Here is an 11,202-nt window from a genome sequence, read left to right as displayed (position 1 = left end):
GCGAGTGTGCTTCCATGGTGACGGTGTATTGTGGGACCCAGAGATTCACATTCTGAATATTTCATTGAGATTAGTATCTTGTTCGCTATTTTTTCACTTATATTTATTGACACTTTGGGGAAAAAACAGGTGACTGAAAAGATGAAATAAAGAAATAAAGAGTTTAAAATATATAAAAAGGACAGCTTTTCAGTTGCAGTTCTGAGCATAAACACATTGTTTAAAGAATGATGTGATACGAGGGAGCTCTGTAGTAAAGTGGTTACAATTAAAAGCCTTGAATGACTCTGCGGACTACTGCCAGTAAGACATGAAAGATCAGTCCATGACAATGTGTTCCTGAAGTGGCCTTTCAAAACAAATCGTGTTGCATCAATGAAGCAATGTTCAATTTTACTTGCTGTGTGCTTTATAACATGTGAAAATGGGTGGAGGGGAATTCACAGCAACAAAAAAGAGAAGATCAGAAAAGAAAAACAGAATGTGCAGAATGTTCTTACAATGGATCCAGTGCTTATTAGTATTTTATTACACATTCAAACATCAAACTCAGTCAGAATATATAAACATAGAGGCAATTTGAACAGTCTCATATTCAGTATGGATATCATACAAACATAATACATACAATGGCATGTCCATGTAAAGAATGCAGCTTTCAAAGAAAAGAATTAATATGAAATTTAGTCTAATTATAAAAAAAAATCCAAGTATGGGAGTCAAATGTATAAAAATAAATGTCAGCAAAAATAGGGCAGCATTGAGTGTTTTGCTTAGAATGAAATGCCAACAGTGGATGTCTCTGTATTGATTCCTGTGTGCGTCGGATCACTGAATCTCAGTGGCATAATGATGCCTTCTGCATAAACAGTGCGCAGCCTACACAAGGAGTCCTAATCGCTAATTCTGCAAGACCTTCTAGCCACAAATCTGCAGGCAAGGCAACAAGATGCGTTTGTCAATAATGGTAATCACATTTTATTGTCATCACTCAATGAAAGCTGGCCTACAGGGGGCCTCAGGAGCATCCAAATGCTCTGATGCTGCTAATTCAGGCCTGCTGACAGTTTGGGGTTGTGGACTGTGGAAATGGAAGCAGTCAGTACAAAGACTGGCCTGGAAGTGAGCCAGAGCAGACTTTAGACAGATAATAGCACAGTTTCAGTTATGTACGGCCTGTGGTGTGATCCTTTATTCGTGCCAAGAAACAAAATTACAGTAAGCAGACAAGGTCTCTATCCTGTGTTCGCCCGGTCTAATGAGACTGTCACATAAACGGTGAGTGAGTGAGTGAATTAATAAAACCGTCGCCAAAGGGCGCTTTGCTCCTCGGTGTTATTGCCCTGGTCCCATTACTCAGTAACTTCCTTATCGCTGCTGTTTCCACACACATCACTGCCCGCGGTGGCCTGTCCTCACCCGGAGCTCCACCTCCGTCCTCAGCCGCTCCTCCTTTCCGGACTGACGGCGGCCCCGGAGATCGGACGCCCCACGCAAAGCAGCTCTCCAGCACCGCGACTGCTCCGGTGTTGAGTGATCATAGTAAATAGGCTAAAGTAAGTAAAAGCGCTTCGTGTTTACAGGGTTCGACCACAGTTCGGCTTGTGGGCTACGCTGTGTGGCTGATGCTTTGCTGTGGAAAAGTTTGTGACGGGGCAGAGTCTGACGGGTGCGAACAGGACTGGTGGTTTTATACCCAGTAATCATGATCAGTAAATCTCTTTCATTCAGGTTATACAACCTGCAGCAGCATCACGACTTTTTATGATGACCTAGTTGAAGTGATCACAGTAATCCATTTTTTCCTCCATGGCTGATTGATTGTCCATTGTTCTGGTTTCAGATGAGGCTGATCTGGTGCTGCAGCGCTCTGCTGCTGCTCCTCATCCCCAGAGCCTGTCAAGGCGGCAACATCTTGGTCTTTCCTATTGAAGGCAGCCACTGGGTGAACATGGATGTCCTGCTTCAAGCTTTGCATTCCAGAGGACACAACGTAACTATTGTGCGTTCCAGCAAAAGCTGGTACATCAAGGAGAAGTCCTCCTATTACAAAAGCTATACAGTACAAGTGGAGAGGAGCTTAGATCAGAAGATCATTACAGACATCATATCTAAGACCATTGAATTTGAAAGGGGGGCTCTTCCCTTGGTAAGTTTTCTGCACATGACTGTAGGAATGTTCGGCACGTTTCTTGATGCTCACGCAGCCGTGGGTGAATTTGTGTCGGCCATGCTGGATGATCAAGAGTTGATGAAGACATTTAAGGACAGCAAGTTCGACCTGGTGCTCACAGACCCGTGCTGGGGCGGTGGAATCATATTGGCCAAATATCTGAACCTCCCTTTGGTTTACAATGTTCGCTGGCTACTTGCTGGGGAGGCTCATCTTGCTATTGCTCCTTCACCTTTATCATATATTCCTATTACAGGATCCGGCAACACCGATAAGATGACCTTTTTTCAGAGAGTTAAAAACATGATTTTGCATCTAATAACCAAAACACATCATCACTTGGTGACTCAGCAAATCTACCAGAAATTATGTGACAAATACCTTGGGCCTGGTCATAATTATAACCAATTAGAGCTTGAAGCAGACATTTGGCTCATGAGAGCGGACTTTGTGTTTGAGTTTCCTCGCCCCACCATGCCTAATGTTGTCTATATGGGAGGGTTCCAGTGTAAACCTGCCAAACCTTTACCCGAACACCTGGAGGAGTTTGTGCAGAGTTCCGGAGAGCACGGAGTCGTCATCATGTCAATGGGGACTTTTGTGAATCAACTTCCTGCTGATCTAACAAATGAGATGGCTGCCGCTTTTGCCAAATTACCTCAGAAAGTCATCTGGAGGCATAAAGGTGACAGACCAGCGGCTCTGGGCAACAACACTTTACTAGTCGACTGGATGCCGCAGAATGACCTTTTAGGACATCCCAAGATAAAAGCATTCGTGGCTCATGGAGGAACAAACGGAGTTCAAGAGGCAATTTATCACGGAGTCCCAGTTGTGGGTTTACCCTTGTTTTTCGACCAATACGACAACCTGCTGCGTCTGAAAGAGAGAGGAGCAGCTAAGATTCTTACATTAGCCACAGTGGACAAAGACGACAACTTCCTGAAGGCCATACAGGAAGTCCTGCACGAGCCCTCCTACAGGATGAACGTGCAGAGGCTCTCCAGGCTGCACAGAGATCAGCCGATGAAGCCGCTGGATACCGCCCTCTTCTGGATAGAGTTTGTCATGAGACACAAAGGTGCAGCTCACCTGAGAACAGAGTCCTACAGACTGCCCTGGTATTCCTACCACTCTGTGGATGTAGTTTTGTTCCTGGCTGCAGCTGTGCTACTTGTGCTTTGGACCATTTTCATTTTGATCAGGTGTTTGTACTCTACAGTGTGTAAACATAAAGTCAAACGTGACTAATCGTTCAAGGTATATGCATTTTGTTTGTTAGATTTGGATAAATAAATATAACAAAAATGCAGATGGATGTTGCTAAGTTAGAGATTAATATAACATTTGTTCAACTGCTCATTTATGCTGCATTTTGATATTTTGTTACGAAGCAATGCCATGATTTTTGTTATTTTAATTTGTTTCATGATTCATTTTATTAAAGTGTTTTATGAATTAAATGGATCCTGTGACCTTTTTCATTACATCACTGTACATATAAAATACGAGGAATGAATGTAAATGTGCCAGTAGGGTTATTTCAGCTCTGTGTCTCAAACCCTATTCAAGGACAGTGGCAGAAGTGCTCTTAATGCCTAATGTCTTTAGGTATTATGGGATAGCAGGGGCTCATGGCAACAAAGAAAAACCACCGCTGGGTTTAAAACCATTACCTTATCTATGTTGTCCTTACTTGGTGTAGCTAAATGTTATAAAAATGTCAAAACAACAACAACAACATAGAAGAAAACTAGTCACTGTCAGAAATCTGATGTTTGTGTCCAGTTCATCCTGGAGAAGCTAAAATATGTTTTCTGACTCATTCGTGGCTTAATTTTTCTTCTGCGTGTGGTGAACCATTTTCAGTTATGTATACAGTACATGTTTGTTTTTATTTGTGTCTCCTACCACCAGTGGTGCATCTTCGTCTTGACATAACTGATGTAGATGTACTTCAGGAGGTCAATGCAGTCTCTTTCAGTTAATTTAGGGGTTGCTGCTTTGTGTCATTTGACAATACTGGAAGAGCAAATGGTGAGCTGTAAAGAAATTACAGTAATGCTGAACTGTCTCACTACCAACTGGCCATTTATTGCGAGCACACATCACTACTAAATGTCACAGTAACAAACTCTCAGTGGCTTTTTAGGAGGCGATAATCCTTTGTACCTGTTTTTCACAGCATGTGTCACTTCCTCACTCATTGCACTACAATGAACATGTTTCTCAAGAGGTGGAGTCTCTACCTCAAGGCAGTGCACAGGTCTCTGCATGTATCGTGATTATATAGGCTTCATAAGTGCCTGCTTTTTATTACAGATCCAAATTTCAATAGGTCATATGAGATCTCAGTGTGTGTCTGTTTTAGATTCAGCTTTGTGAGAACTGTTCATTTGATCAGTTTTGCAGCTTGTGAGTGTTGCCTTGTAGTTTCAGATTATGTATGAACATTACTTTAAAGTTGTGCCTAACTGCACTATAATGAGCGAACTTCCCTCAGAGAGACGAGAGTTTGATGTGGTTAAGTTCAGCAGGACTGCTGTCAGGGGTGAAGCAAATGTTGGGAAAACAAAAGCCAGGAGTGCCACCAGTTGAAACCAGCCAGTCAAGCATGAAGTTTTAATGTTAGTTTGCTTTTTGTAGATTTGCTTCATGTTAATATGTTGCATGTCAGTGATCTTATCCTAAGATTTTTAAATGTTTTGTTACATAGAGCAAAGTCACAGCTGAAAAGTAAAAGTCTTAGGTTTATTTTATAGCTTCTGGAAGATGAACCTTATTATTTTACCATGATGAAATTTCTTCTTTTTTTTTTACTGCTGAGACAGTTTGATATGTAAGGCATGCAGCATATGCAATTTAGAGTGTTCTGTGAGATGTCTGTATTTGCAAATGTTGTTAAAGTGTCAGGATGGTATCAGTTAGTGTACCATCCACATTACTCAAAAAATTAATTGTCATTCAAGGGACATGAATGTTGCAGCATAAACAAAGAGAAACATGTTTTTCTATTGTTTCTTTTTTGTTTTTGTAGTTTAAGATTCAGTAGATCTAATACATCAGGTTCCACTGCATTTTAAAAGGATATGGTGCACTGACTGTGTGAAAGGTAAAAGACCATAATGTTTAACAACTTTACGGTAACTACTTCCTGTTAATAACACCACAGCTCTGTCTTGTTGCACCATGAGGATTAAGGTTCCCCAGGAAGAGAAAGACTATTGAAGCAATGGTCTTGAGGGTGGGACAAAAGAAACCAGGAAGTATTTTACAGTCGCACAGATTTGGCTTCAGCTCCTCACTGGTCTGCTTTGTTTTGTTTGGGTGTCAACTGTCTGGCGAGAGAGCGTGTTGACACAAGTGCCAGGAAGGTTTTCACTGTGAGCTTTACATTTACAGGGTTTGTTTTGGTTTATGAGAGAAGTTAGAGTGATCATTGTCGAGAGAGTTTCAAGCAGCTGTCGAGGACTGAAAGGGAAACATTTGTTTCTAGCTTTTGCCAGCTAATGTAAGTGGAATTGAGATTTTATTAAATCAAGTCCATTGTTGAAGGATTAGACATTTGAGCAATAGGAAAATAGGTGCATGGGATTTGTTACACGGGGATTGTGTGTTTTCCTCGATGGAAGCTCTTGAATATTCCTTTTATGCAGGATGAACACAGTAGCTGTTGTAGAAATGGGGCTAAGCACAGAATGCATGCAGAGCTCTTGGCACTGAAAAGCATTTCCTGAAAGAGGCTCCATGTGCTGCATCCACGTGATGGAATTTTTTCACACAAATAGAGAGACAATTGAAAGGAGCATCGCTGTAGCTCTCTGTTTTGGACGTCCTGACCTATCACCCACCTTTGTGCAAGTTGCCTAGAATACTAAAGCAACCACTTTTCTATTCTTCTTGTATTTCAGATTTGTTTGAGAAGACTTGAAGATGTTTGTGCCTTTGGTGACCATCGTCTCTCTTTTGGCAGTCATTCTTCCAGCTGCCCACAGTGGGAATGTTCTGGTATTTCCACATGACGGCAGCCACTGGGTGAACATGAGGGTGCTTGTTGAGGCGCTGCATTCAAGGGGACACGCTGTGACTGTCATTCGGGCTGCAGACAGCTGGTACATCAGCGAAACGTCTCCACATTACAATACCGTCACGGTGGATATTGCTGGCGGTGCAAATGAGGATTTTTTTCGTCTCTTTGTTTCTGAAGTTATTCAAATCAAACGAAGCAAGGGGTCTGCGTGGGCCCGTTTTGCTTTAGACATGGAGTTAAAAAACAAGTTCTTTGAATTACACAGGAAAGTCTGTGAAATGGTCACGCACATATTTGAAAATAAAGAGTTAATGAAGTCCATTCAGGACACCAGGTATGATGTGGTTTTGACAGACCCTGCTAACGGAGGAGGAGTAATGCTGGCTCACCGCCTTGGATTGCCGTTAGTGTTTAATGCTCGCTGGACTGTTCATGGTGAGGCCCATTTCGCTATTGCACCCTCGCCGCTTTCCTATGTGCCACTTCCACCTTCAGAATTAACAGATAAAATGAGTTTCTTTGAGAGGGTCCAAAACATGTTTTTTTACAACATGAGAATGCATCTGTACAAGCAGGTAGTTGGGCCACATTATTCTGCATTGACCAGCCGCTACTTTGGCGCAGATGTAGACTACTTCTCCCTGTTTCAAGCAGCGGATCTGTGGCTCATGAGAGTGGACTTTGTGTTTGAGTTCCCTCGTCCCACCATGCCTAATGTTGTCTATATGGGAGGGTTCCAGTGTAAACCCTCAAAAACTCTTCCTCAGCACTTGGAGGAATTCGTGCAGAGTTCTGGAGAGCACGGTGTCGTCATCATGTCTCTGGGCACTTTGATTGGAGAGCTTCCCCATGACCTTGCTGAGGAGATCGCAGCAGCTCTTGCTGAATTACCTCAGAAAGTCATCTGGAGATATAAAGGTGTCAGACCAGCGGCTCTGGGCAACAACACTTTACTAGTCGACTGGATGCCACAGAATGACCTCCTGGGACATCCACAAATCAAACTATTCATAAGTCATGGAGGAACAAATGGAATATATGAGGCTATATATCATGGAGTTCCAATTGTAGGCATTCCCATTGTGTTCGATCAAGCCGACAACCTCTCCAGACTGAGGGCAAAGGGCGTCGCAAAGGTCGTGGATGTTTCTGAATTGGATAGGAAAATATTTCAGGACGTCATACAGGAAGTCCTGCACGAGCCCTCCTACACAACGAACATGAAGAGGCTCTCCAGGCTGCACAGAGATCAGCCGATGAAGCCGCTGGATACCGCCCTCTTCTGGATAGAGTTTGTCATGAGACACAAAGGTGCAGCTCACCTGAGAACAGAGTCCTACAGACTGCCCTGGTATTCCTACCACTCTGTGGATGTCATATTGTTCTTATTAACAATTGCACTTCTTATTTTATTGTTGCTTGCTGGGTTCGTAAGGTCATGCTTTAGATTATGTTTGAAAAGAAAAATGAAACCTGACTAACCAAGTGAGACAGATTGATCATTTTCATATAGTTATATTACAGTCAATTTGGCTGTGATGAGTAAAATACTGAAAGAAGTAAATATTTTGCTTTTCAACTGTGCTTTGAGTTGATGCAAGTACACTGTAAAAAATTACATATAACTGCCAGTTGTGACTGCTAACTTGCAAGAGTGGTGTCTGAGTGATTACTAGTAGATCAACTTAACCAATGAAATGAGCCACGATACAAATTTCAGCTCTTCTGTCCTCCATTTTATTGTATACCACATTATGCTAAAAGCTCACTGTTGAAGGATCCTGAAAAATAAAGACTCACTGTGACATTGTCAATAAAAAAAATCTAAACACTGTGGACTGTAAGGCTGGAGAAATATGATGCTGTCTAACAACCAGAATAAGCTTGCCCTGCTGAAAGGCAATCCTCTAGGTTTGCTGAATGCATGTTTAAAAAAAAAAAAAACCCTGATCCAAATTAGGGGTTGCTGATTCCTTTACCAGCCGGCAGGTGATATTTTTCAGTCTTTTATTATATTTTAGGCAATATAATAAAACTAGTTGGTCACACCATCAAGGCGTGTCACTGTAGCTTGTTTGTGGGAGACTGAGTAATTGAGCTGCAATAAAATCAATAATTTAACCTGAGACGTTATCACGATCTGAACCTTTTTATGTGAATGTAACACCTGCAACACAGGAAAACAACCCTTCATTTTCCTGATCATTCAGTTTCAACGCTCACAATTGTGTGAAGAGTTAAACACGATGGACAACCTTTCGGCTACTCCCCTTTGCACTGTGTTATCACATGTGTCTTTGATCATATAAAGCTGCAATACCAAAGTCCTACTTAGGCTGGAACCTGGAACGACTCGCACGCATTCTGCTCTCTCTTTCTGGCAACAGAGAAACACTGAAAAAGAAAACTTTGGATACTAAGAAAACGGTAACTTTTCCAATATAAATGACTGTTAGCTCTCTTTGGGTTTGAACTACTGCGTGGTTCCAAAATGTACACATTGCTTGCTACTTAGCTATCACTGTACATGTTGAAAGGGTTGCATCGGCAAACACTGTGCTACTGTATATAGCACCATATTGATAATTAAGTTGAATAAAAATGTAGACACCACTTTTTCTATCTTATTAATCTTACATTTTATTTTCTGTGATAAATCTAATTGCAGCAGGCTACACATACTAGAGGGACATTGTTAGAAGCAAACCCTAACCTAACAGCTATAAAACTTTTAAAAGATCAATTACATAAACAGTACCTTTTACGTTTAAGTAAAAGAAAATAAAAAGGTTATTTGTGTTGAAAATTATACATTTGATAAGATATAAAATGCTTTCTTTCCAACTGCAGAATAAAAATGCATTGGCCCTGGGTTTGGATCACTCTCTGCTTGGTCTGTACAACTGTGGTTTATGGTGGCAAAGTTCTCATTTTTCCCATGGACGGGAGCCACTGGGTGAACATGAAAGTCATCATTGAGGGACTACATTCAAGGGGTCACCAGGTGTCTGTTGTGCGATCATCAGACAGCTGGTACATCAAGGAAACCTCCCCACTGTATACTTCAATAACACTGGATTTGGACTCTGGATTTGATGAAGACTTTATAACTGCGTTCGTGGCCCAGTTGCTGGAAATCCAGAGGGAAGGGAAGTCTTTCTGGACACGTTTTAAACTGGAAATGGAACAAGCACAAAAGGTCGCTGAGATGCATGAGAAAGCATCCAAAATGCTTGAGGCTCTTCTCGAAAACAAAGATCTGATGCAGTCGATACAGGACACCAAATATGACCTTGTCCTTACAGACCCTGCTATACCGGTGGGTGTAATATTTGCCCACTACCTGAGGTTGCCCCTCGTTTTCAATGTCAGGTGGACGAGTCACGGTGAAGGCCATTTTTCAATTGCGCCTTCTCCTCTTTCTTATATTCCACTGACAGGAACCGAGCTTTCAGATAAAATGAGCTTTCTTGAGAGACTTCTTAATGTTCTCACTTTTGGCTTCTGGGAATTTCAGACAGCACATTATATCGCACCATATTATGTCAGCTTAATTGAAAAATATTTAGGCCCGAACACAGACTACTCATCTCTGTTTCAAGCAGCGGATCTCTGGCTCATGAGAGTGGACTTTGTGTTTGAGTTCCCTCGTCCCACCATGCCTAATGTTGTCTATATGGGAGGGTTTCAGTGTAAACCCTCAAAACCTCTTCCTCAGCACTTGGAGGAATTCGTGCAGAGTTCTGGAGAGCACGGTGTCGTCATCATGTCTCTGGGCACTTTGTTTGCAGAGCTTCCCCATGACCTTGCTGAGGAGATCGCAGCGGCTTTTGCTAAATTACCTCAAAAAGTCATCTGGAGATATAAAGGTGTCAGACCAGCGGCTCTGGGCAACAACACTTTACTAGTCGACTGGATGCCGCAGAATGACCTTTTAGGACATCCCAAGATAAAAGCATTCGTGGCTCACGGAGGAACAAACGGAGTTCAAGAGGCAATTTATCATGGAGTTCCTATTGTGGGACTTCCATTGATTTTTGATCAACGTGATAATCTGCTTAGAATTGAAGTAAGAGGAGCTGGGAAGATAATTGACATTTTTACAATGAATGAAGACATCTTCTTTGAGGGAATTCAGGAAGTCCTACACGAGCCCTCTTACAGGATGAACATGCAGAGGCTCTCCAGGCTGCACAGAGATCTGCCAATGAAGCCGCTGGATACCGCCCTCTTCTGGATAGAGTTTGTCATGAGACACAAAGGTGCAGCTCACCTGAGAACAGAGTCCTACAGACTGCCCTGGTATTCCTACCACTCTGTGGATGTGATACTCCTGTTGACTGGAGTTATGCTGATTATTCTGGCCTCCTTTGCTGCCTTAATAAGGTGTTTATGCTCTGTGTGTTTGAGAACAAAAAGTAAACGTGATTAAAAAACATCATAGTAGCAATCAAAATGAAATCTAAACCATAAATATGTTTAGAATATGTCCTTTAAATATTAAAAACATGAAAGTGTCTTGACTATTTCTACTGCGATTTGATGTGAATATATATGTGTGTATGTATATGTATATATATATATGTATATATATATGTGTGTGTGTGTGTGTGTGTATGTATGTATGTATGTATGTATGTATGTATGTATGTATAAAAACAACATTTCCAATGATTTTCAAAAACTGATTCAAGACAAAAACCCAATCCCCAATCATTTAGTGATTTAAAATGTATTTTATCAACTAGGAAGAACTCAAGTTTTAGGATGATTATATTTGATTCACTATATTCTGAAACTACTGTTATGTCACAAACCTGGTACTCTGGATAAACGTCATGCCCTTGACATGCAATGATTCTCTGCTGGTTGGCAAACACTTAATTTTGAATACATTCTTGGACTGGTTTCATCTGTCATCATAGAACAATCTTAAAAAAAACATGTTAAATGCACAGTGGAAATTATGTTTGCATGTGCTTTTACTCTTTTCTCTCTA

At 41.4% G+C, this 11,202-nt stretch overlaps 3 protein-coding genes across 3 annotated transcripts; all 3 read left to right on the top strand.

Annotated features, from left to right (window-relative positions):
• Positions 1–1,465: 1,465 nt before the first annotated feature.
• On the top strand, positions 1,466–3,630 carry LOC121607382 (UDP-glucuronosyltransferase 2C1-like). The gene is made up of 2 exons (XM_041938131.1): positions 1,466–1,556; positions 1,844–3,630. Exon 2 carries the CDS (start codon positions 1,844–1,846, stop codon positions 3,422–3,424), a length of 1,581 nt encoding a protein of 526 aa, XP_041794065.1. The 5' UTR covers positions 1,466–1,556; the 3' UTR covers positions 3,425–3,630.
• A 1,840-nt stretch (positions 3,631–5,470) lies between these two features.
• Positions 5,471–8,203, top strand: LOC121612115 (UDP-glucuronosyltransferase 2A2-like). The gene is made up of 2 exons (XM_041948864.1): positions 5,471–5,684; positions 6,085–8,203. Exon 2 carries the CDS (start codon positions 6,107–6,109, stop codon positions 7,682–7,684), a length of 1,578 nt encoding a protein of 525 aa, XP_041804798.1. The 5' UTR covers positions 5,471–5,684; positions 6,085–6,106; the 3' UTR covers positions 7,685–8,203.
• A 588-nt stretch (positions 8,204–8,791) lies between these two features.
• On the top strand, positions 8,792–10,635 carry LOC121620465 (UDP-glucuronosyltransferase 2A1-like). Its single transcript, XM_041960402.1, has 2 exons — positions 8,792–8,833; positions 9,079–10,635. The coding sequence occupies exon 2, from the start codon at positions 9,142–9,144 to the stop codon at positions 10,633–10,635; it is 1,494 nt and encodes a 497-aa protein (XP_041816336.1). The 5' UTR covers positions 8,792–8,833; positions 9,079–9,141.
• Positions 10,636–11,202: the final 567 nt, after the last annotated feature.

Source organism: Chelmon rostratus, chromosome 1, assembly GCF_017976325.1.
Source record: "Chelmon rostratus isolate fCheRos1 chromosome 1, fCheRos1.pri, whole genome shotgun sequence".
Lineage (NCBI taxonomy): Eukaryota > Metazoa > Chordata > Actinopteri > Chaetodontiformes > Chaetodontidae > Chelmon > Chelmon rostratus.
This window is presented reverse-complemented; position numbering and strand designations above follow the sequence as displayed.

Excerpts from the sequence above, each read along its gene's own strand:
- LOC121607382 (XM_041938131.1), top strand. The coding sequence starts at position 1,844 with ATGAGGCTGATCTGGTGCTGCAGCGCTCTGCTGCTGCTCCTCATCCCC.
- LOC121620465 (XM_041960402.1), top strand. The coding sequence starts at position 9,142 with ATGGACGGGAGCCACTGGGTGAACATGAAAGTCATCATTGAGGGACTA.
- LOC121612115 (XM_041948864.1), top strand. The coding sequence starts at position 6,107 with ATGTTTGTGCCTTTGGTGACCATCGTCTCTCTTTTGGCAGTCATTCTT.